This window comes from Dermacentor variabilis, chromosome 5, assembly GCF_050947875.1.
Source record: "Dermacentor variabilis isolate Ectoservices chromosome 5, ASM5094787v1, whole genome shotgun sequence".
NCBI classification, from domain to species: Eukaryota; Metazoa; Arthropoda; class Arachnida; order Ixodida; family Ixodidae; genus Dermacentor; species Dermacentor variabilis.
Window position 1 is genome coordinate 16,034,545 of NC_134572.1, and position 26,640 is coordinate 16,061,184.

At 42.7% G+C, this 26,640-nt stretch overlaps 1 protein-coding gene across 4 annotated transcripts in view; it reads left to right on the plus strand.

The window, feature by feature from the left end:
• LOC142582302 (uncharacterized) overlaps positions 1–26,640 on the plus strand; it is a 560,510-nt gene that overhangs the window by 121,351 nt on the left and 412,519 nt on the right. For 3 of the 4 annotated variants that reach the window (XM_075691856.1, XM_075691860.1, XM_075691857.1), the window contains exons 8-16: positions 682–1,408; positions 2,791–3,167; positions 5,541–5,666; positions 8,069–8,206; positions 14,763–15,038; positions 18,495–18,605; positions 21,218–21,328; positions 23,798–23,870; positions 26,479–26,569. In XM_075691856.1, coding sequence (XP_075547971.1) covers positions 682–1,408; positions 2,791–3,167; positions 5,541–5,666; positions 8,069–8,206; positions 14,763–15,038; positions 18,495–18,605; positions 21,218–21,328; positions 23,798–23,870; positions 26,479–26,569 — 2,030 coding nt within the window. The remainder of the gene's footprint in view (positions 1–681; positions 1,409–2,790; positions 3,168–5,540; positions 5,667–8,068; positions 8,207–14,762; positions 15,039–18,494; positions 18,606–21,217; positions 21,329–23,797; positions 23,871–26,478; positions 26,570–26,640) is intronic. The other variant, XM_075691858.1, reaches the window with a different exon arrangement.

Here is a 26,640-nt window from a genome sequence, read left to right on the forward strand (position 1 = left end):
CTACTGGAGAAAGAACTGGTTAATTCTCTACTAAAGCAGTACGTAAAAAAATATTTTTTCTTTAATGTTACACAGAAATATTTTTTATTCAATCATGAGAACTTGTGCTTGGATGTACAATTATATGAAACTTGAAAAGTACTGGCAGGCAGCTAAAGTTGGAGGACAGACGAAGTATGTGCTCGCTTTGCAACAGTTTATCGTCTGTTCTTGTTTGTCAGCTCTTGCCTATGCACTGGAAAGGAGTAAACTTTATTGAAACATGTAATACCAATGAATGAAAACATTCTATGGCGACTTTATTTTGAGAACGCTTTATTTGTCCATTCCGTGAACATGTTTTAGGCCAAGCCACATTTGAGACAAAGCCTCGGACAACCACATCCTGGCATTCCCAAGGCTTCAATGCCCGTTGGGAAACTTGCATAGACAGTGGTGCCAGATGTCCCTCTAGGTAATACGTATTGTGAGAAACTTTATGGCTTGAAGGATACCCTACATATCTAAATCATTCATTTGGGTGGTAAATTTGGTTTAGGATGCCTTTGAGATACACTTGTCTGTTAATATCTCTTGAGGCTTACACTCAATTACAGGAAATTCTGTCACAGAATCATCCTGATGAAACCCTGAACATCGTGCCTTATCATTCTTAACTTGCTTGACCTGGTCACATTACAGGCAGTTGCTGAGCGCTTGCGAGACCAGGAGCAGGAGCGTCAGGAGCGCCAGCGCCTTGAGGAGATCCTCTCACTATGCGCCGAGTATGAGCGCAAAGTGCAGGCTGCAGGACCCAAGGACAAGAAGCTGCAGAGAAGCCCCCCCTCCTCAGACTCTGGTACCGAGGATGTCACCTCGCCACCGGGCTCTGGAAGTGAGTCTTCTTCAGCTCCCGACGACACTAGCAAGACATCTGAGTCCTCCAGTGGGAGTGGCGTCTCGGCCGAAGACGACAAGCCGGGGCTACAGCGCAACGACACTGTCATACGTCGGCCTGGTGGTAAGCAGCTGCCAGAGTGCCCTACTGTCGTCAAGCCTGTCCCGGTTCTGGCTGCGAGGCCGGTTCCCGCCCCTCGGTCTCAGAGCAGCCTCTCTGAAGCAGTGCACAAGTCGCCGGAGTGCAAAGCGCTGCCACCGCCTCCTCCTCCTCCCGCAGAAGAAATGGTAACAGTGGGAGCAGTGGCTATTTCTGGGACAGGCACGTCCCCTCCGGGACCAGTCCTGGTCCACCACCAAAACCGCATCAAGACCAATGGCTCTCTAGCTCCCACTGAAGTGGATGGGAAGAGAGTCAACCGCATGCTGGCAGATGGGAATGTCTTGTTGGATGGGATGCTTACTGTGGCCCCCAAGAAAGTGAACGTCACCTCGTCGGAGGACGAACTGTCAAACATCCTTGGTGGAGGAGGTAAGCTGTCCAAGATGCTGGACTTGGCATAAAATATGAACCATAGGCCATGAGCATAATGAAGGGGAAAGGCAGCACTGAACAAAGATATGGGATGTCTGTACTTGTTGGTGTGCTTTTTCTTTCTCGCACTCTTAATTCATGCATGAACTGTACTCTGTTATCAGGATGGTAATAAACAGTATCAGTGAGCCAGTAGTGACAGAAAAGAGTTCTTGGGCTCCCTACTTTATTTGTAAGAAAAAGCAATTTACATAGTAGTTTTTGTACCTGAGTGAGAACTGAAGAACAAGATCAGGTCTTTAGTGATTAATGTAACTTAGAAAGATGTGTAGAAAGCACTGTGAAAACATAGCTAGATATTATTGCTGCAGTGTTGCAGGTAGCTTAGTTGTCAGTTTATATTAAAGGATTTTAGTTGTCGTTTAAGTATGGGAGAGGCCTTTGCCCTGCAGTGGGCGTAACCAGGCGGATGACGACGACGGCGATGATGATGATGATGATGATTAATATTTTTTCATAGTTTTTGTAACAATGCACTATTTATTATGAAAACTTGACCTGCTTTGAATAACTTATCAAACATCATTTCAATGAACTTCATTCGAAAGAAAACATTGTTCCTCAGGCATGCTTCCTTAATAGACCATTCAATATTTTCTTTGCTTAGTGTAGTAATTTTGCATTGTGTTCAAGAAAGTCTCTGCAGGTTGTACTATACGCACTGATACAAAATAGCCTGGTGCATAAGAGGCTGTTAAAGGCAGTGCTGGGTGTGTTTCATTTTTATTTGCTTGAAAACTCTAGGATATGTTAGCAGAATAAATGTGTGCCTCTGTAAGGCAGGGACTACCATTGCATATACCTGTGCTGGCCTGTGTGACTGATTTCACTGTAACATGTAATTGATTCTGCTGTAGATTATTGCACACAACCGAAATGGCAAACATGACTATGGATCTGATTTGCATGGGATTGTGTTGGAGGGGAGCACAGATAAAACTATAGACTGGTTGAACTACTTTGTTGTGAAACGCCTGTTTGGTTCCTGCGTGTTTCCACCAGTCTGTTTGCTTTATTTGGTCCCAGCTGGGAATTTTGTGGGACCGATTTGACTCATAGGTAGTAAAATGAAGGCGAACATGTTGACTGAATGTGATAGATGATTTAAATACTTTTGTTGATAATAACTTTAAAAGGTAATGAAATGTCAGTAAATTGTTATTGTTAAAAGTAATAACAATGTATGTATATATATATATATATATATATATATATATATATATATATATACATTTCAGCACCCTTTTCCTTTCACTAGGTGTCATTATTAGCTGCCATTTATTATCACTTTCAAATTCTTCTGTCCTGGTGTGCTTCAGGATCGAGGGGTCTGTCCAACCACGCAGGCTCCGGCTTGTCAAGCCCGCGATCTGATGGCACCGCCTTGGCTGGTGAGAAGACGCCAGTGCCTGCGTTGGCCTATCCACAATCTCCGCGCACCCGCATTCGCACTGTGGCGACGCTAGAACGCTCGCCCGAAGTCTTTGAGAATCCCCTTGCTTGGAAGGAGCTGGCTTCAGCTCATGGCGGGAAGGCCCTGACACCTCCTGCTACCATTGTGCCACCCATCTTTGAAGACATACCAGTTCTTAAAGATTTGCCACAGCAACACTCACTCCCAAGGAAGCTGCCTGAGCGTGGAGGTTCCCTCAACATCCGCAAGGCATCGGAAGAGTCCAGAGTTCCTCTGCGAAGGGTCTGTTTCTTTAGCAAGGCGGCCATAAGGGCTAGTTAGCGATACTTCATGGCAAAGCGTGCTCTTTGTGGTACTGAGGGATGTGAAAACATACAGATAAGTCATTTTGAACTTATATGCATTATGTACTACTATATTTTGCAATATATATATGTATATATAGATGATTTTCTAACTGACATCAAGAGAAAAAAATTGAGCTGGGCAGGTCATGTAATGCTGCGGTTAGATAACCGTTGGACCATTAAGGTTACAGAATGGATACCACAAGGAGGGAAACACAGTCGAGGATGGCAGAAGACTAAGTGGAGCGATGAAATTAGGAAATTCGCGGGCGCTAGTTGGAATCGGTTGGCGGAGGAGAGGGGTAATCGGAGATAGCAGAGAGAGGCCTTTGTCCTGCAGTGCACATAAAACAGGCCGCCGCCGATGAGGATGATGATGATACACATATAGTGTGCCTAAAACAGACACAGATGCTGTATTTTATCTATGCGTTTATTTATGTCTACTGGTCACGTGTGTTCACACCACTCAGTGGCACAAGCAGCTTTTTGCCATGAAGCTTTGTTCCTTTCACGCATTGGCTGGCAAAGCTGACGAACCACCGTGTAAAAGAAGGGGGGCCTTATTGCCAAAGCTGGCATTTTTCTGGGCGAAGGTTATTGGTAAAAAAGCTTTTCGTTGATGGCACGACAGCCAGTAGGTCTTGGACAAGTTTAGAAATGTTAGTAGAAGGCAGTAAGTGTCCACTTCAGAGGTGGTTTAACTTTTTTTAGTTTATATCTGTGGAATGTTAGCTTGTGCATTCTACTTGTGAAATGGTGACAGCAAGAGGTGGTTGTCATGCTCTATTGGATTAAGAAATCTTTGACATTATCCTTGATAGCGACGTCAGACTCGAATGATGATAATGATTACTTGGGACAGTCTTCTGAAGACAAAAACGATCCCAACAACAGTTCAGTGTACTACATGTCCTGAAGCACTCCTTTGTTTCAAGCTTTTCCACAAAAAAGTGGATACGATATTCAATTAATGTTGATGCACTGTTTTTACAGACTAAATGCAGTGAACAAAAACACATAAAAGTATACTTGTGTGTATGCATGTGGTGTGCGTACACACACGTCTGTTCTCTGTGTGCACATCATATTGCGCTGTTACAGGTATATATCTAGCACCAATTTGCCTTTCTATTGACACTGCAGAAGCATGGTGCTGACATATAAACATTTCGCCTTGACAGCTGGCTAACGTGTTAGCAAACACCTGCGTTGCAAAGAACCTGTCAAACTGCACAAGCAGTGGTAGAAACTCGTAAATAGCTGGAATATTACGTTGCTCTGACCACTCTAGGCAATTCAGATGAGTCACAAACAGTGCTGGCCAGTATGTGTCACTATGTTCTTTGCCTTGCAGAACTCTATAAGAAAAGCAGTGGAAACCCTATTCTAGCTTGCATTGCTGAGTGGGATGCAGAGCAAAGTAAACTCTCCAAGCTACTGTAGGATTTCCATTGTGAACATTTCTTATACGGTGCTCCTCATTTTGAAGGCCACGTAGAGGCACTTTTATTTTGTAATTTCCATCTACTGGCACATTGCTGTAGCGATAACTTCACTTGTATCCGTCATTAGCCAACTTGCATGTGTACTCTCAACTTGCACTCTCATTAGAACATTCTGCCTTATAGGCAACATCATCTTGACGCTTTACTTCTACTTCATGAGGATCCAGTTAACGTTCACGATCAAGGTTACTGGAGCAGCTTTGATGCCATATTTTGAACCGTGAATAGAAAAATGGAGTAGCTTTGGAACATTATTTGCCTGTTGCAGCTCTCTCTAGCGAGCTGTAGCTGACCACAGCTTATTGGAGCACTCGTTTTTATTTTGCTGGGCATGCCGGTGCCGTCATTTGGTTGTGATAGCGTTGTCCTAGCTACATTGCTGTTCACTTTGTGCCCGTGCCTTGTTCGCATGAACCCATGCCTGTAATTGAACAGTTCAAGGGAGTCATACTTCGGCATCTTAACTATTTACTGCCATCGCCAGTGTGTTACAATTGCAGGGAAATAATTAGGACAATGAGGTTAGTGTTTTCTTAGTCAATGAGCACTGGCTTGATGGCCTTCTCAGATACTCCTCACTTTATTACACTATTTAATCTGCTAGGAGGTGCTGGGGAGCGGTTGGCAACCCTGACAGGAAGTATTGTCATGTAAGGTGCCTGGGATAGCCTCTATGTACTGGAAGGAAAAATTTTCATGTGTGTTCCACACGCAAACAAAATTTGCAGGTGTTTTATGTTTGACGTAGTAGGATGGTGGGTTTTCGATAAATTGTCTGCTCATGTTCCACTATTTTGCAGGTAAGGTCAAGCTCTGATGACATCAGCCTGTTAAAGAGGCAGCGTGAGGATTCGTTCCAGCAAATAGCGAAGCTCAAGAAGGACATGTTCACTCTAGAAGCACGGGCTAACGAAGGGATGAGAGAGGTACATACTTTATTTGGTTCCCTTCCTCATGTTCATATTTCAGTTCATTCCGGTTCATGATGTCAGTAGTGAAAACTTATTGTTGCTATGAGTTATAATCATAGCACTGCATCATTTAAAAGTGCAAGTGCCACTGAACACGATATTATTTCAGACTATGAACTTTGTTATGCTGTCTTTGTACCATGAGAACTCTGTTTGCAACCTACATTCATAATCCAGCATTTAATGCTCATCAAAGTGCAACAGTGTGCTTGCTAACTATGGACGGTTGGTACATACTTAGGTGAAATGTAACAAAAAACATATTCCATGCAGCACCTGCAATGTGTATGGAGCCCTCTGGGCTTTGCCACATAACGGCTGAAAAATAAAACTGGTGTCTGAAAATTTGGTCAGTTGCTGGTCAGTTAGTTCATAGCAGTGTATCATATATATATATATATATATATATATATATATTTCATTTAAGATGCCCCAGTAGATGCAGTTGACAGAATTGCAATGTTATTTCTTTTAATGCTGAATTCCATTCGTAAACTTGGAGTCATATATTTGGTGTTAGGATATTTAAAACATTTCTGATTTCTGCAGTTTCTGTGAAAAAAAAAATGTTATCACCTAAATAAACAAAATCTGCTTGCAACATTTGGTATATTGTGCTCACGAATATTGTTTCTTTTTCAATGCATGTTTGCTTTCTCTTTATTTTACTTCTTTATGTGTATCTGGGTTGTCTGTCGATGTCTCATGCAAGCAAACTGCAACATACACTGCTGCCACACTGCCCGAGCACACCAGTTACATTGAACCAACACATGCAAAAATTTCTATATCTTGGTATATTTTGTTTACCTGTATTGGGTATGTTTCTAGCCTCTTTCTTAAGCCAATCTTGGAGGTAGTGTAGCCTAAAAATCTGCGCCGATCCTGAAGGTAGATCTGCTACCAGTGCTCCCGGTAGTATCAGTACCGACGGTACCACTGTGCGGTCGGCATTACCGGTGAGGCTACTGTGTGGTCAGTCGTATCGGTGGGTTACTGTGCCGTACCACTGTGAGGTATTGGTAGTGTCAGTGGTATCGCCGGTACTGGGAGCATTCTCACATTTTTCTCTCATTACAGCTAGCGTTCTGAGATGCTGCCATTGTGATGCTGCCCCTCTGGTCAATGATGAAGATGCTTTCGTTTCAGACATTTTGGGCCTCAAAATAAATTCTATGGGTTATACACCCCATTCTCTCGCCTAATTGTCTTTCATTGACATCAACTAGACGTTGAAGTGCCTTCCAATATTTTAAAATCTTTCTACACAACTCTCCAACACATCACAAAGTGTACAATCACTCATATTTGTTCATCGGGCTGACATTCCTAAAGGTCTCAGTTTTTGTACATTACAATTCACCTTTGTGTCACATGTCATATCTCTCAGGAGCAACATGATCCACCAGCACCAGAAAATCATGCACCTTTGCATCTTTCTTAAGCTCAGAAGAGGTGGCATAATGATAAAATCAAATAGAACCGTGAATCAAATGGAGTCGAGAAGAGTTCATCACCTGTGTTAATTTATCACAAATATATCACTTTGGCACTACATCTGCATTTTCTTAGCTGTGCAGGGGTAGTAATCACCCCGACCTTCCTGTGACCCAGGCTGCAGTGAATGTTGTCAGAAAAAGAAATTGCACTTTTGAGTGGTATATTGTAATGATTGTTTCCGTTTTCTATTCCTTTCACTCTTCATCACTAGTTTGCACGATGCCTCCACTTGATACAGCAATGGTTAGAAAGCTGTGCAAGGGAGTTCTCGCACCCTTTGTAAGTCTCATACCCTTTGAAAAATTGGAAGCACTATAAGGTAGAAATGGTTTGCCGTTGCTTGAAATCTACTTGTCTTTACAATTTACAAACGCTTCAATATATATGGTGCAGTTCCTTTCCTTTACCCGAGCCTTTGTAAATGCTTCAGTATTTCCAAGCTTAGTATTTCTTTAGTCTCTGTTTAACCGATGCATGTGCCTGTATGCTGCATCAGCTATGTCAGCGCCACATTCTGATGGCCTGTATTGCTGGCTTCACTTCACTGCATTCCTGGATCACTTCAAGTTTCCAACTTGCTGTGAGCATTTTGTCTTCGTTCAATTGCCACATACTGTGTGGCAGTGCTTAGAAAAACTTGAGTTTCCCTGCACGTCCTTCTATTGTCTAGGCATGTATATTATGAGTACTCAGGGGTTTCTCTCTGTATGAGTTAATGAAAACAAATGCACATTTTTTTCAAGAGAGCCCTTGTGTTTAGTTTCACTTTATTGTTGCCTCAAAGATGCCTGCATGTTCTTTTGCTTTTGTTTTTCTTGTGTACATGTTCAAGTTTGCTTGTATATTGCTATTTACAGCTGGAGCTGGAACATGCATTGCTAACGGGTGAGCTGACCGATGCTCAAGCTTGTCAGAAGTCAGACTTCGCTATCCTAGAAGAGATCCAGGAAGAAGAAAGACGACTCAGCCAACAGGCTGACTTAGATCGGGAACAGGTAAGCTTAGGATTTACATCTCCAAACTGTAGCAGCTGTTTGACTCTCTCTCTCTCTCTCTCTCTCTCTCTCACACACACACACACACACACACACACACACACACACGCACGCACGCACGCACGCACGCACGCACGCACGCACGCACGCACGCACGCACGCACGCACGCACACATGCAGCCACATGTACACACTTTTATTGTAGTGTTCTTGGGTAGTGTTATTCACGTGTGGCAGCTCTTATTAATTTTTAAAGCAGCTGTCCACGTGTACCTAAGTTGCAGTTGTTTTGGTATATGTTTTGTATTTGTTTGATGTCCTTTTGTGTGGGAATTTCTCCATGCCTTCAGATTATTAGCAAAGACGTTGGCCTGTGCATGACCTTTTCAATTATTGAATGCATTTTTTTTTTTGTCAGACAGGTGAACTTTACCAAGGTTCCATTGGCTGACAGCTTTTCTAAGCAGTTGATCTAGTGAATTGACTGTTCAGTGTCAAAGACCTTTAAGAGTTTTTTTCAGTTGGGGGATGACTGCATGAAAAAGTGAGCACATTTTATTTATTTGGATTTTTGTTGTTGGTATGGCAAATGAACAGAGTGCACTGGAAATAAATTAGAATGAAACAGCTTCGGGATTCCAGAAACGGTTCATGCCGGCTCACAACAATTCAGGAGGCATTACGGTAATGCTCAGGGAGCGGTCAATGGAGAAGTCTGTAAAACATTTTCTATTCTCCCTTCTAACTAATGTGAATTAAGTTATATCTAGCTACTTGAGCTTAGAAAAAGCAGAGGCTTCAATTTATTCACTATATCACACCCATATGTTATCCCTGGACTTCTCTTCATATTTATTGAAATTATGAGCTATACTTGTTCATCACTGCAGCTGGGATGTGATAACACTGTATTTTGCATGATCAAACTCATTTCAAGTGTTCTTTCCTTGCTGAAGCATAATGACTTTGGTTAAGTGAGTCAAGGGCCTGATATCTGGCAGTTTTCGGTTATTCATTGTTCACTTGATTTCATGGTATATGTTGCCCTTCTTACTTGGACTGTGCATTTGCAGTATTCAATTAATAAAAATTAAAAATGCAGGTCATAATGTAATGGTATGCATGAAGGCTACGACAAGTGAACTTCTCTATTGTTATCCTAAGAAAATTGATTGTCCTGCATGTCTGAAAGCAGAAATATGTTGCAACTTGCATAAATATTATGACAAGACAATTTATTTGATGTTGTAAGAAATAAAGAGAATTGCATTGCACACTGCAAAGTGAGGATGCTCTTCAGTATGTCCCAATAGTAATGTGATATAATTAAGGTCAAAATCCGGTGTCTGTAACTGACACTGTTTTGCAAAATATCATTCTGAACCACAACCATGCAGTCCTTCTGCATGGCACAGAGGCGTTACTGAATTAGTTGAACTCTTCAAAGTAAAATATGTTAGAAAAATCGTAAAGTACAACCTAACACTATCATAGTGTTGGATTGTAATTTGAATATACTAAAAAACATAATTCTGTTTTGTGGAAACTTAAATACAAACGTGTTTTCGAGCGTTTCTGCCATTCTAGAGCAGTGCGGCCCATTCGGTTTCTTGCAACAACAACATACAGATGACGTTCACCTCCGCATATCCGCGAGAAAGCTGTGGTTGCCAGGAAGCGTGACAAGCAGTCAAGGATCTTTGAATGCTATTACATTGTACACTTAACCCTTTCACGGTCAATGACGTAAATATATGGCTCCGCGAACAAATCCAAAATGATCAAAGCCGTATATTTACGGTGCCGTCTGTACGTTTAAAAAATGCGCCAATTTCCTAACTTTTTCTTTTCTGTCATGTGCTGCCACTATGTGAGAATGCAGGGAATTTTTTTTGCGTGCCTCCCTCTCTCGGTTTTCGTTGCATGGTTTGTTTTAGAACTATTTTGCTCTCGCGCGTCTATATACTACCGTACTGGTGCGCGGGTGGACAGGCGGCACTTTGGGTTTTGTTCCGCGGGTGGTTTCGTCTTCTTGTGCTTTCAAAACTGGTGGCTATCTCGTTACTAATCGCTCAAAGGGCGACCGCTTGTTTCTCACTTGTTTAGTGCTCACAAGGGTGCGCATAGGAAGGCTGCCACTGTGCCTGCGTTTCCGTTGCTTTTTTTCTTTTTTTGGAGACTCGTGAGAACTAATTCTCTCTAGTTGGCGATAAGATGAAGATTTGCGGAAGTTTGTCACACGTTTCGCTTTTTTGACGGGCACACAACCACACAGTTTTCTTAAGTGCGCACACCTACACAGTTCGATTACGCTAAGGACATACATATTAGTGTAAGGGCAGGAACATTTGAGTCTTGTGAAATGTTTTCATGCACGCATTTTCAAAGCCTTGAACTATGTGTATAACAATGCATCAAATTTTAAATTCTTATAAGCTTACTTACTTTTTTATTGTTGTTATTCACGAATGAAGAGTACACATTTACCAGCGCAAAACATTTTTTTCTCACTTTGCGGTCACCCTAGAAAATTACGGTAAATTTTTTTTGAAATAAGTCCCTAAGAAGAATTCGAATCTGCAATAAAAAAAACCGACCCTGTGCGGTCGCATATTGCAAAAAAAATCGACCCTCAAAGAGTTAGAGGCAAAGCATAAGCATCTCCGAACTTTCTTTTTCTGACACTAGGATCACTATAAAGGCTGGTAGGGCTAGATGTGTATTTTCTTGCAAATAAAACTAGCAGTAATAAGCTCTGATCTGTTACAGGGGTCCCCCTGTCAATTTGTTACTGCTGTCATCTGGTTGGTCTTATGGCACATTTAGTGCATTGCCTCTAATTAGTCCTTCTGTGGTAATTAATTTGTTTGAGGAATACATCTTCACAGGGTAAATTCTTTCATTCCAGATATAAATTCTTCTGATTGGCTTATTTATAGAAAAAACAAGTAGATACTTTGTTAGGTGACATTTAATTTTTTTGGATGGGTGCAGTATTATACATGGTTTATTCATCAGTACATGGACAAACAAGCATGATTAAACTTTTTTATATAGTCAAGATAGTAAAACCCATTTTGATCTTTTCAAAATTTATGAGAAAGCAACCCCGATTGCTACCCAAGGATATGTGTTTGGCAAGCTTTGGTAAGTGGTTATTTGTGGCACTGTGTGTCACTATGTATGTGAGAGACAACCGGTACTTTGAGCACAGCTTCCTTGAGGACAAGTTCAGAACTTCATGCAGCATCTGTGACGACCTCTGGTCACAGCATCGGAGACCAGAAGCATCTGCTACTGGAAGCACATTGTCTCAAAAAACAGCGTCCGCGTCTTTGACCAAAGGCGCAGCATCTCAACGACAGCATCTGAAAATGCTAGCTGTCATGAGGGTAGAATGCAAGAACGCTTGCCTTACCACTGTGCCCCATTACGCGGTGCTGCATGGTATTACCAGTACCACCAATGTACTGTGTCACAGTGCTGCTTTTGCCGCTGTGCTGGACTGTACTACCTTCGGGATAGGTCCATGTAAATGGTTTGGCTAGAAAAATTGTGGTTAGTTCCCTAAGGGAGCTAAACGCTTTAAAAAGTTTGGTATAACCAGGACCCACATTTTGTTCTTTCCTGTTAAGTTTTCCATTCTTATCATGTGTCACTCTAAGGGGCCAATCCCAACAAGAGCGACATTGCAGCGGCCTTTGAGCCAGGTCTGAAGCAATGACGAATGGTCTGGAGGAATGAAAACAAAGTGGATTTGAAAAAAATTCGGCCCCAGGACAAATGGTCATAGCAAAAATGACGCATGCCTTGTTAGCACCCGCAAGTAAAAGCTATTGGGCACCCATCGGAAAAACGAAGTGAATGAGAAACTTGCCGTAATCACTTGTTCAATTGCTAGATGAGATACAATCAGTTCTTGCACATCTAGAAAAAGTAGACACGTGTACCACAGTATTGTTGGTTTCCAAGTGGCCACCTCTAAACAAAGTAATCACTTGCCTATGAGAGAGCCATGCAGATGAGTCTCTCACAGTAACATGACATATAATTAACGAGGTAGAAATAAGTTTTTATGATGATTGTAACTAGAAACGACATGCATGACAATGTCTAACCTAAAATGTGCAAGTTCTTGCGTGACCATGTGGCAGCTAGTACTTGGTAAAGCGTAAACATTGGTAGGCCACCACGGTGACAGCCACCATAGCATGAAGCGAAATATCAATCCTGGCAGAAGCTTAGTGGCATTAGCAAGATAGGAAATTTTTTTAGAGCTCACGGAAGGTTGCAGCACTCCAGGAGCAATGCTAAATGGTGCTTCATTCTGAAAAGGCCCATTTTTTAAAGGCTCAGTCACCACAGTCCCTGCATGTCTGTGACCATTTGAGACTTGTTTCCGCTGCCATGCATATGAGATGCGGACCTGCAAATGGTTAAAGAAGCTGTGAAAATTATACCACTGCACTCATAGATATAGTACAGCCACAAATCAAGCTGAACAACTCTGAATTTACGGGCATATATTAAGTGCAACATTTTAGTTTCAGACTTGACATCCCTCCGTTTCTCATGACACCATTGTTCTTGGCACTGCTGATTGTCAACGAGCACCTTCTTTTTTAAGAGTTCTCATAATTACTACCTTTCAACAATGGTGAATGCACATCGTGGTATAATAAAGTTTCAAGATTAACTCTGCTTTTAAGAAAGTAATTTATTTATGTGCATTCAAAGGCTGTCGCCTTTGAAGTAGTTCCTTTTTGCAGAGCGACATTGCTCCCAGTAATCCTGCCACTTTGTTGATATTCGCTGGGTGTCTTCTTTCTGGAACAAGTCGAGCACCCTTCTGCAATTCAAGCTTGATATAGGCAGTTGTGTCAAAATGGCGACTTTTGAGCTGGTTTTTTTTAAATTTTGGGACCTAAATAGAACAAGTGGAAGCTAAACCTAACGGGTAGGGCAGAAACTGTTTTGTTTCTGGCAATAAACTTGCATGTGCGGAGTGGTCTATGACAAGGTTCATTGGTGTCGTGCAGCATCCAGCTCCTCGTGCATCCCAAATTGGGTCCTTTTCTTCAAATGGCCCCTTTTAAGACTTGGCAGTAAAACTTGCTGTTAAAAATCGGACCATTCAGGATGAATTCCCAATGCATCCATGAATTCTCATGAACACAAAAGGACATGATAAGCATGCACTTTATCGAGCTGCGGACATGCCTAACCTTCTTTTTGGTCGTGAATTGGGTGTGATTTTCCACTGTTAGGACTGTTGCTTTGTCTCAGGGTTGTGTCCATCTGTCCTGAAAGATGACCCTTGGTCTGAAAGACAGGCCATTCGTAAAGATATGAGTCCGCTTACCATATTTACTCACATAATGAATGCACCTCCCACCCTCAAAAAGTGTGTTTTTTTCTTTTCTTTGCATAATGATTACACCCTGAACTTGCTGCAGGGAAGTAGGAGACACACGATATGATTCAGTGTCCGATATTGAATGCCCTGCGTGCGACAAAATTAAGACACGCGGTATGATTCAGTGTTTAACAATACAGTGTCCGATACAGTGTCTGATGGGCTGGAACAGCAGCCAAATTCAAGGCGTTTTGTCGGGCTGTAGTGCCGGATTGGACGCCAGGTGCACAACAAAAGTAGGAGACACATGGTGCCATTTGGAATCAAACCGTTTTGCCTTGCCGTAGGGCTGGATCAGACGTCTGCACATTACAGGCATCTGATCTGGCTCTACATAGAGCACAGCAAAATGACTTGGATCCAGCTGTCATTTTGGCACATCAGATGCCCGATCGGATGCTGAATTGTCCCGTGTGTGCCCTACCTTCTATAGGCGGCTGCAGCAAAAAATTGGTCAAGATTTTAATCTGCATAATAAATACACCCTCCAACTTCACACAAGTATTTTGGGAAAGGCAGAGCCATCATTACGCAAATAAATACGGTATTTTGCTCTTTCCTTCAGTTAAAACCCAGCTTAAAGGTCACCGCTTTTACATGATTGCTTAAGTCAATCTCAAATCGCAGAAGGGTGTTGGACTTGTTCTGGAAAAGATACTTCCTGTACATATTCGCTAATTGGAAGGAATGCTGGGAGCGCTGTATTGCATGTTCCAGGGGACCATTTCAATATGACAGTGTTTAAATGCACATAAGTCGTTTTCTTCTACACAAAGCCAGCCTCAAATCTTTTTGGTACCACCTCCTATATAGTTGCACGTCAGATGCAATAATTTTTTATTATTCTTGTCAGAGCCCTCATGCTTTTCTCATTAGTGCATCATGATATTTGGTTTAATATACCTTGCAGCATTTTAATATTGATTTGAATTTTTATTTTGGCACCTGCTTAGCATCTATTTCTGGCCTATTTCATGGCACTGCTTATGCAAGCAGTGTGGAATTGTGTGTTCGAAGCGGCCCAATGTTGCGCAATATTAAAATGCTCACCTTTTGAAGATGCTAGTATTTGGTGGAACAGCACATCCCAATTGAGTCTGTCATCCAGAGTGGCTAAAACAGCAATGGCATGGAGTGCAGGAGCAGCTGCAGCTGGAGGTGTCACGTGGCCGCATTGAGCAGTGGGAGCAGCTGACGCAGGAGCTGCACGAGGTGCTCGAAGAGGCCGCGTCCCTGTCCCGCCGGCCAGAGTTGGAGGAGCGCTACCGGCGCGAGCTCGAGGGGCTTGACGGGGAAAGGAGGGCCTTTGAGGACCTCGAGTTCCGCCAGCTTGAGCGCCAGGCGCGCCGTGAGGAGGAGCGCGAGGCACTCGTGGCACGTGCTGACCGTGTTCGTCAGAACCTGCGTGACCGGCAGGTAAGACTGGTGTGCACAGGCGAGCTGCATGGTCTGGTGTCCATGGCCAGGAATGCAAGCGCATGTGGAAAAGGGCAGCACAACATTTATGTAATTCAAGAATAAAAAACACAATCAGAATAGGCTAGTCATTGCCTTCATGTCCACTATCATTTAGTGCAACGAAAGGTTTGCCTGACAGTAGAGTTGTAAAATCTTGAGGAACCTTGAGGGATGGGAAGCATTTCTTCCATAGATCAGGTGTGTCTTTAATGAGAAAATGTCATTTCCAGGTGATCCTAAACATAATTACAATGAAAATATCAGTAGAGAGCGAGAGAAACGAAGAGAAAAAGGTAGGGAGGATAATCAAGGATGTGCCCGGTTGGCTACCCCACATTAAGGGAGGGAAAGAGGAAGAGTAGACAAGGAGAGAAGAGAAAAATAATAGTCAGTCATTCACAGAGTCAGTTGCAGAGGGATCTCTGCTGACACAAGCGTCACAATCCAGTATCCTTCATGAAGTGCAGAAGGCCTTTTGTGGCCTTTTGCATGCAAGAATGCATAGGCCATGGTCCAAGGTTCTTTTCTTGCGAGAGTGCTGAATTATCTTACAGGTTTAGTTAGCTTGTGGAGTATGTCGTTGAGTGTGAAAGCTTGGGCAGGTGCTCTAGAATCTCATCACACCTGCACAAATTGCACACAGCACTGTTGGCCATCCCTATTAGGTATGAATAGGCATTGGTAAATGCGACACACTAAACTTGTTCCATGATGGGAGAGTCCAGGTGGCAGGCGAAGTTGCAAGTTAGGGTCGAGGGAATGTGAGTGTGAGTTGGTGAAGCCTGGTGAATTCCATTGTAGAGCTGTGATGTCGCGAGCAAATGATCAGTAGAATTCAATGGTTTCTCTGGCTCTGAACTTGTTTACTATGACAGCACTTACTCTGCCCATTCCCCCAAATGCCCTCAACTTTGTTAAGGTTCCTGAAACCCTGTGTAGACTCACCAACTGACGTAGTAGTTCTGCCGAAACCCGCAAGGTGGAGAGGAGTAATTAATAAAGGGAAAATCAGACATCCACCTGTTCGTAGCAATTGCTACAAAGGAAACTCATATGGGTTCCTCGAAAGAAAAGCCTCAGAGTTGAAGAAAAATTCGTCCTGGTCCGGGACTCGAACTCGGGACTACTGCCTTTTCGGGGCAGCCGCTCTGCCATCTGAGCTAACCAGGCGGCTAGTACATGGCAGGGCGAAGTCGAATTTGTCGACTTCGCCCTGGGGTAGCTCTCCACCTTGTGGGTTTCCGCAGAACTACTACGTCAAACACTTTCCTTTGCTTCGTGTGTTGTCGACAAATTCGACTTTGCCCTGCCATCTGCTAGCCGCCTGGTTAGTTCAGATGGTAGAGCGGCGGCTCGGAAAGGCAGTGGTCCCGGGTTCGAGTCCTGGACCAGGACGAATTTTTCTTCAACTCTGAGGCTTTTCTTTCGAGGAACCCATATGGGTTTCCTTTGTAGCAATTGCTACGAACAGGTGGATGTCTGATTTTACCTTTATTAACTACTTCTCTCCACCTTGTGGGTTTCCGCAGAACTACTACGTCAAACGCTTGCCTTTGCTTCGTGTGTTGTCGACAAATTCGACTTCGCCCGGCCATCTGCTAGCCGCCTGGTTAGCTCAGATGGTAGAGCAGCTGCCCCGGAAAGGCGGTGGTCCTGGGTACGAGTCCCGGACCAGGATGAATTTTTCTTCAACTCTGAAGCTTTTCTTTCGAGGAACCCGTATGGGTTTCCTTTGTAGCAATTGCTACGAATGGGTGGATGTCTGATTTTCCCTTTATTAGACTCTCCAACTGTATGCAATGGTGGCATGACAGTGACAACAGCGACAGTGCCAACACGATGATTGAATGTGACTATGCCACCTGATGACAGCACCACAAAAATGAAAAATGAAAGTAGCATGATGGTGCCGTTGATTGACATTTAAGACAGCGAAGAACACTTTTTGCGAGAAGGCCACTGTATATGACTATTACGCTATAAGCTGCACAGCAAAAGATTGCTGCATTATGCACTAACTATGTTTCTTGTGTGTGCAAGCATATTGTTTCCTGTTGTTTCTGATATATATGTGAAGATGCATGCCAATGATCTCAAAGTCTGTATTGCCTATAGTCGCAATTAGACATTGCCACAGTGGTACGAATTTGATACCAAGTGGTAGCAGTGGGCAGCATGTTATTTTTCTTCAGCATATAGTGAGCCTGAGTGTGAGGAGGAGGCGTGAGAACAATGCTTTCATTTAGACAATGACCACAACCACTGAGTAGGCTGCTGTGTAACGAGGCAGACTGATGGAGAGAAGCCACTCACAGGCTCTTAAAAGACCCTTCATGATGTTTGGTGATGTAAAAAGGACAAACACAGAGTGCAGGTCATGCAATTATAATTATGTCTGCAATGTATTACACCACTGTATACTTCAAAAGTAGCTAAATATTGAGGTGACAGCCCCCCGCAGCTTTCTTCTAGGAGGATTGTCACAGCTGTTGCCTTTGTGTCACTTGTATCACCTACAGCATACAATAAGCAGCAATGTGAATGGCAGGAATTACTGTGAAACACGGAGTGCACAGGTGGCGCCACTGGAAATATGCCACGCAGCAACAAAATAAGGAAGAGAAGAAAAAAAACAACAAATTGGAGGACTGAGAGTGTGATGTCATGGCTCTACTATGAGTGAAGGCAAGGGAGAAATGTCAGTTTCATGCGCTGGTTGAGGCAATGGGAGGGAGCTGCAAAGGGGACAGCTGGCTTCCCCTTATGATTGCCTCACAGCGTTCTATTTGTTTCTGTCCTCGCTTTTACTGAACCTTTTTAAAAATCCTCGTGGAAGAACACTTGCGAGATGCCACTTTACAACGTCCAGTGTATAACTAGAATTTCTAATAAGGTCTGGTGATGAAGAGTTTAAGTGCTGTTGCAGTAAAACAGGATAGGCATTCGTGAACAAACACACCATGGTTGCTTTTGCGTATTTTCTCTTGCTTAGTGTTTCTCTTCTGTGGTCACTGAGATAATTTCAGGGGAGTCTTGCTTTTTCAAAACTTAGTAGGATTTGTTTCCAACTGTAACTACATCATAAAGAATGAAATAGTGAAGAAATGCTTTAATAAGTTCGTGTAGCGAATTGAGGATTTCACGAGCTGTAAGCAGTTTCGCTATACCTTATCTAAACAAATTCAAGCTTATCTCAACACATTGTCTTTTAGGCCACTGAAGGAGTTGCTGTTTCATCACACTATGTTAAACATGCACGTGTTGGTAGCTCAGTAAGAAGATTTATTTATTTATTTATTTGTTATCAACATTTCACCCTAGGGCATTAAAGTAGGGAAGAGTCAAGAGCATTCATGTTTACAATGTGTCTTCATGTTGTATTTTGAAGCGTCTGCCTTTGTTTTTTTTCCACAGTTGAGAATTCGCGAGCTCTTGGAGCAGCAGAAGACGGTGCAAATGCAAATTGAACAGGAGCGGTCCAGCTCTGAGATTGAGAAAAAGCTTGTACAAACTCAGCTGCAGCAGGTAATTTCTATATTCTTATTTTTCTATTCATGCACAAACTTTGTCAAAGGCGTAATGGTCGCATTGCCTGCAACTGCCAGACTGACTACAGGCTGATTAATGGAGCTCCTATTGTATGCTATAAGTTACAACAACGAATGAAAATAACTCTAGTACTCAAAATCCAGAGGCCCGAAGTGTCAGGAGCACCACGGGAACCGTAGCACACAGAAGATGACCTATACCTAAACTTTGATATAACGAAATTCGTTATATAACAAAGTATTTAACTTTTCATAATTTCTGGTCCTATGAACACAATGCATTTTGAACTTTAATATAACGGAGGGTGTCTATATGTGATTTCAATTCAACAAAATTTCATTGCTGCCATGAGGGAATACTGAGGCAAAAAATAATAAACGCTGCGGACGCAAGTGATGAAATGATTGGATTACGTGTAGCTGCTTGCGAATACACCTCTCAGATTGTGCGACAGAGAGCGTAGCAGCAAGACCCTCTCGCAATCATTTTCTGAACAAGGTTCAAATGCAGTAAGATCCTATCACGCCGTACACGCCTTATGCTGTTGGTGTGAGGGAAAGGTTGCAAGGGTGAACTGTGAAGGATAGTGGCTTGATGTGCGCCATCTTCCCATGTGAGCAACAGAATGGGGAAGGGGCGGGGGACAAGGTTTGGGTACAGGCTAGTTGGCATTCCATTGTTTCAAACATCACTTACAGCGCATACATAGGCAAGCTTGTCTTCGTCGTTCTTTTGGTCCCTTGTCTATGTATGTGCTGTAAGTGATGTTTGAAACAAGGTGGGGTGGGGGGGGTGTGCGCGGTAACTTGATTAAGCGCATGATTCCTCCTCTTGCATGGCCGTGGTTGCACATGGCTCTGTGAGCTTGAGTAAGTGCATATGCGGCCCACCTGCACCCTATCTTGAATTTAATCTGCGACAGGTGCGAAGGCTGGGCAAACCGAAATAGCTGCGGCTTCATGTGCGCTGTATTCCCTTTGCGTTTTGCACTCGAGGGTGCGTTAGCTTGAGTTTTGGAGATGTGTTGAAGTCAGGGGCAGACAAAGCATTTGCCACGTTCTGCTTGGGCAAACCGAAATAGCTGCGGCTTCATGTGCGCTGTATTCCCTTTGCGTTTTGCACTCGAGGGTGCGTTAGCTTGAGTTTTGGAGATGTGTTGAAGTCAGGGGCAGACAAAGCATTTGCCACGTTCTGCTTGGGCTTTTCATGGTAGAATTATCTCACTGCAGGTGACACTATCAGTTGAAGGGTAGGAGAGGATGCAAAAGCATTGCAGGCTTCACTTTATACCGCTGATGCGAGACATTTTCGACACCGCATGAAATCGTAGCTTTCTTCACCGACTCTGAAATTGAACAAAATGAAATTTTTTGCTTATTGAAATTAGTCTTTTTTTTTTCAATTGTCTGATTACTTGCAAAATTTTGATTGCCATTCTATGTAAGAAAAATTATTTGGCGTCTACTTCATTTCACAAAAGACCAAATGTCAATATCACGAAATTTCAATATAACGAAGTGAAGTGTTGATTTTACCTACTTTGTTAAATGGATGTTTAACCCCTTAACCCCAAAATTAATTCCGTGAAAAACGTACTATATCTTCCAAATTTTTTAATGTAGTAATAGTTTTTCTTTGTCGTTCTGATTATGAAAATATATATATTACTTCATTGGTTTCTGATTAGAACTAACACAGAACTGGAAAAAAAAAAAAGAATGAAAAGGTGCTCTTGAGGGCAGCTTTCTCTCAATGCCAACCATAACTTGTCTTTGGCAGTGGGAGCTACACAACATCGGGCTGAACGAGTGTGACTCATCATTGGCGATATTGGTTCAATCTCCCATGAGGAGTATAGCTTGTGATTGAAGGTTAAAGAGTTAGCTGTACATGGTGAAAGCGTGGAGTAGCCTATATACTTTTACAAAGCCCGTACATAGTATTTCAAGGCCCCTTGCCGGCATTGCAGGTGACAGTGGCAGAGTGAAAAATTATATTGATGTGCATAATGTTCGCAGTGTGTAAGAAAAAAAAAGAAATTGCAGTTTTGCTCGAAAGGCAAAGCATTGATTGCAGTAGCTAATTATTAGACTGCTATTTGAATTAAGGCTAGTAGTTTTATCAGCTGCATAAACTGCTGTAAACAGTTGCCTACTAACTAAATTAACAAGGACATTGTCAGGCGTGCACAGGCAAACGCGAAAACATCTCACTGAATGATCGCAGACACTCCCTGTCAGAATGCTGGTGGGATGAAGAGCGGCAGAAGTGGCAAGTGAATTCCCTTTCGTGCTGCCTGTCACTTCAAAGAGAACTAGGTGTGCAAGAACACAGCCCACATGAAGCCATCGGCTGCCTCGTATTGCCTATGAACCTACTGCAGATTACCACCAGGATAGGGTACATACGGCACTGCTCAGCTGCTGCAGCTGGAGTAGAAGAAAAGATGCGCACCAACCTGGCCTAAACTGCAGAGTCATTTTTATTTTTTGACTAATATTGGGCAGTGTATCCTAAATGAACAGCATAAGGAAATGTGAGCAGGCCAACTTAAGATGCTTGTGTGTTGCCTTCCCCTTCTGTCTTAGGAACAACGGAGGCTGGAACTCTTGGACCAGCAGCTGAGAAATGCTACTCGCACCCCACAGCACATCTCTTTGGACTCCAGTGATGACAGTAGCTCTTCCGATACAGAAATGGTAATTGCATTCTTGGTATTGCCAGTTGCGGCTACTATGTGATACAGGAATAGGAACCTAGTGCCCTTAGACAATATGCGACCAAAATATGCATTATCTTAAAACTTATACGTTCATCATGCTACACATTTAATGCAAGGCTACTTTAGTGTCTTGAAATTAAGGGCATAAATTTTATTTCGCTGTTTTTACTATAGCCTGTCACTTCATAAAACTTATGTGCAAAGCCCAAGAACAACGTAGGCAGCTAATACATACAAGGATGATACATTAAAAATAGATGACTGTGAGGTATTAATTCTATTTGTCTTATACAGCAGAACTTCGTTGATACGATCCCATTTTGTACGATTTCCTGGCACCAACGTTCACGATTGAGAACACAAATGCCCCAATTCAGTTTTTTTTACGCGTTCATATGTTCCCTGAAAAATTATCTTTTGGCACCAATGCTCAATGCGTCGCCAAATTGTGATCGTATGATAGATTTTCTGGCTGCTAGATGCCGTATGTAAACAAGAAAAGGCATGAGGCATTCGTGGTCGAAATTAGTAGGTGCCCGCCCGTGTCATGTGAAAAGGCCAGTACACACGTATTCCTCTTCTGGTACCAGAAAACTTTGTGTGGCTGTCGCATGTTGCCATTCACAGCCATCCCTGCCAACCCTATTGCAATAAGTATCTTCACCTATGTGTTTCACAGCACATGTGCGTGTAGCATAGTGCTGCTGAAACTTTGAAGTGTACCGCATGCTTTTAATAGATGATACCCTAAACGTGCCGCCATTCCTTGCTGCAAGCGGTGCAAAGTGAGCATCATGGTTCACTCTGGCAACATTGTGCTCCAGCGTCACCTGCCAGCTCGATTTCGCTTCAGTTTCCCGACCAGCAAATCTTGCAGGTCGTTGCAAGACGCCATTCACAGCTGTCACTGCTAACCCTGTTGCGATAAGCATCTTTACCTATCTGTTTCACAGCCCATGCATGTGGCATAGTGCCATTGGAAGCATACTACATGCTTTTAAAGAACATGCTTTTAAAGGGCAATAGCCCAAACATGCTGCTGCTCTCTGCTACAGGCGGTGCAAAGTGAATCTCTTGTTTTGCTCTGGCAGAATCATATTTTAATGTCACCCACCAGCTCAATTTCGTTAAAAATTTCCGCTGCACTCTCAAAACATTACGCAACAGAAAAATGATGATGCATGTCTTTGGTTGCTCGTTCCCTACCAGCTCGATGCGCGTCGGCACCTCGTGCTGCAACGATTCGTGCAGCGCTTTGCGTTACATTGATGTCGCCTACCGTTCAGTACAGCAAATTTTCAATGAAGTTGGATCATACGTTTTCCAGCTCAGTACATTTCCTCTTGAATTTTTTCAAAAACGTGTGAACGAGGTTTTACTGTATTCGCTTAGCTCTTTCTGATTGCTTGTTAGCACTGCGAGTTTTGTGAAAGGTCCAGCGCTAGTTTTCTTGTTTACCCTGTGCTTGGGGGTTAAGCTTGAACCATAAAAGGTATATCTAATATCGCATTGATAATACGACTCTTTAAACATGGTGGGAGGCACACTTTTCAAATGGAATGTAATCTCAAAGGCAGAAAAATACAGAATTCTGTTAGCTAAAATAAGATCCTTGAATTGCCATATTAATAATTGCCACATTTGAATAACTACGACATTACTCATAAATAAAGTGTGCAGGCTGCCATGACATGCAAATTAATAATAATAATAATATTTGGGGTTTTACGTGCCAAAACCACTTTCTGATTATGAGGCACGCCGTAGTGGAGGACTCCAGAAATTTTGACCACCTGGGGTTCTTTAACGTGCACCTAAATCTAAGCACACAGGTGTTTTCGCATTTCGCCCCCATCGAAATGTGACACGCAAATTGCTGAACACATTTGAATGCCTGATGCAGGCAGCTTTGTGTAAAAGCATAGAAACAATGCTTCAGAATACTAGTATCTAAGTGGCATTAATTATTGCCTATCATTGTGACGTTAGTATCGTTATAATACTTGGAGCAATCATAAATGGTAGCTGCCTGAACTTTGGCAAATGAGGAAATGCTCTTACCTATATTAGCGTAGACAAGTTTTCCGTAAAGTGTCACGTAATTAGCTTCAGTTCAGCACGTAATGCTGAAATTTCAGCTTCAAAATAATAAAATATGAGCTGACACATCTGTATACCATTTCAGTTTGCTATTCTCAGCGGAAGGGCTTCTCATAGTGGTGCTGCTGTATTGTGTCCTTGGATTGAAGTGCCCTGTGACAGGGCAGCCAAAATGTGCCTTAAGCAAAAAGGTTGTTACATTTGTGTACTGACTGCGTTAACAATAGTATAATTGCATTACTGTTATTGCTTCTTTCAAAACTTCAGTAAAGCGAAATAAAAGGGACATGCAAGCATATTGAACTGATAGAAACTATTATCTCTTGCTTGAATCCTGTCATTTCAGGGCTCTACACTGAAAATAGGGAGCCAGAGCTCTTGGAACAAGAACATCCTGCTCCAAGTACCAGATGCCACAGGTAAGTACTTTCTTTTGCTATACATATTGACTATGATTTACACTTGCTCATAGAATAAGAATTTTGTTGAATGAAGCTTTTTTTTTCCTCTCTGTCTCTCTCTTACAATGACATGCCTAGCACTCATAAGTGATTGCTATGATTTATTCACCCATGAAGTAGGTATAGGTATAGCAACATTAAAACTGTCTCCTTTAGTCTTGCAGTGAGTGCCTTTATAAGCAGGTTACTGTTCTTAGTCTTCTGGAGACATTGTGTGAGTGAGACAAGAGAGTACTTCCCTGCTCCACGCAAGTATTGCGAGACAATCATGCATTCTGAAGGAGTAGAATTGTGTTTAATTACTATTATCTCCCTCTATTTAAATATTATTTAGGTCTGTTTACCATTTTTCTTGCCTTTGTCTATTTGTTTGAACAAAGTAATGTTCAAACTAAGTGGTGTTAAAGTGCAGTGGTGATATATTGAGCTAACCAAAACTCGGAGGTTGCTTCAAATTACCCAGGATTGTAAACATCACTTTAAGATTAATAAAGTTTTGCATGTTGAATGGACGTGTATGTTTAGACGCGACGGGCCCTTCAACTTTCAAAACTTGTGATTCTTTTTTTCTTTATGTAAGGGAAATGGCCACTAGTCAAGAGTTCTTGGTATGTCATGGCTAAGCACTGCCTCAGGTAAAATCAAAAATGTAGAAATTGCGTCACTTTTGAGGTGGTGCGGCCGCCTTGTGGCAAAAAACAATACCACTGTGCAAATACTCTGGCCTCTGTGATCGGTAGCAAATGCAGCAGACATGTGTGTCGGCTGTGTTCTTTTTGTCCTGTCTCTGATGCGCTATGCCTTTTGCCTCCAGCATGGGAAGGTTGCAACGCATAGTCGCACCACATCTCGAGGTATTGTCAGTACAAAAACTTTGTGTGTGCAGTTATGGGTGGAGCACAATTGTTTTGTGCGCAAGGAATGCACAAGGCACTGCTTCTTGTGGACATCACTGCATGGTGTTGATTACAGTAGGAATTAACAAAGGAGGCAGGGAAGGCTGCAAGGATGTTGGCAGCAATGGCATGTGGTTGCTAATAACTCACGGCACGGGCTTGCGTCATGAGGGAGTGTTTGTTATCTTGCCGGTTTCAAAAATGGGTGCCAGTGACATTTAAAGAATTGGTCAACATTGCTGGTGTTGCATTTTTCGGGAGAAACCAGTGAGGAAACACTCTCTCTTATCGGACACTGGTGCCATGATGGTGATGAGGGGGGGCGGATGACAGCTGTGTCAATCAGGCCTTATTGATATGCCAGTGATGGTACGTGCGTCTGTGGGCTCCACCAGCACAATCGAGGGGTGGTGAACACCGATGAACCAAGTCGAACGTATACAAAACTGCCAGATTCTGAGCATGCAAGTTATGCGAGTGCAACCGTTCTCGTATGTTTTCCCAAGTGGCATAATGGCACATAATTTGGGATATTGTGCTTTTAGGCGCATTTTCAGTTCCATCATTTCTGCGTTTCCAGTCCCTATCAGACCAACAGGAAATAAATATGCAATGCATGCCTGTTGCCAATTGAACCCTATTGGTACCAATACGAAAATATTGGTCATGTGGGTAATGTTTGTTTAAATATATAAATAAATAAATAAATAAATAAAGAGGAAGTCAAGGAAATTACTGCTGATGGCATTGCAACAATTTTTAATGCAGCTGCTGACACCTAAACAGTGGTCAGCAGTGGGTAGGAGTGATCCTGTGGGCAACAGAAAGCTGTTGTGAATACAAACGTATTGGTCCTGTAAGTGACAAATGGCTGCCACCAGGACCCTATTGGTGCCAGTAGAAACACATTGGCCGTGTAAGTGCAAATACGTGCCATCTGCAGGGATCAGTACAGAGAGAGAGAGAAAGAGAGAGAGAGAGAGAGATACAAACGGATGTCATCTATTGGACCCTATTAGTGCCAGTAGAACTTAAATTAACCTTATAGAGTTCTGATAAGTTACCGATAAAATCCATAGAACTGCTCTATTGGATCAATAGATAATGGAGTATTTGCTAGCAAACATACCATATATTAGTATATGACATATTCTGCCCCTATTGTTCCAGGTACATTTCAGGACGGCAGGCCAACATGTCTGCAAGACTGTTGTTGCAGTTATAATCTTTTCGCTATAGGAATGTGGTCAAGCTGAGCAGTCAAAATTTGTAGTGCTTGTAAATTTTATAGGCGTGTTCTTGTTCATAACTTTGGTGCTTGGAAAACATATGTTAGGGTGGTGGTGGTGATAAACTTTATTCAAAGGGGGAAGGGTAAAGAGGGACGTGGCTGAGGGTTTGGGCTCAAGTAAGGCCCTGGGCCTGCTTGGCCTTTTCCGCCCAGTCCACCAGTTCAAGTTGTCGGTCGACGTCGCCGTAACTGAGCCAGGCTGTCTAGTCAGTCTCGCTGCTGACGTGGGGATTAGAGAACGGGAGCGGAAGTTGGTCATTCTCACGCTGTCACAGTTTGAGAAACAGTGACAGTGCAGTACACTCCTATTCATAAAGGAATGTGCATGCTGACTTTAAGCAATCCTGTCCAGCTAAATGTAACCTCATGGTCTTTACAGTGAACAGGCTCAGTGGCAATGAGTCAAGCTTTACTGGCATCGAGTCAGAGTCTTCAAGCATCATCAGCAGCAGTGATCTTCCCAACGAAAGGTAATCGAACAGTGTGCATTTTAAAGGCTCCCTCATAATGGCCAGTAGGCACCTCTCTTTTAGGGAAGCTC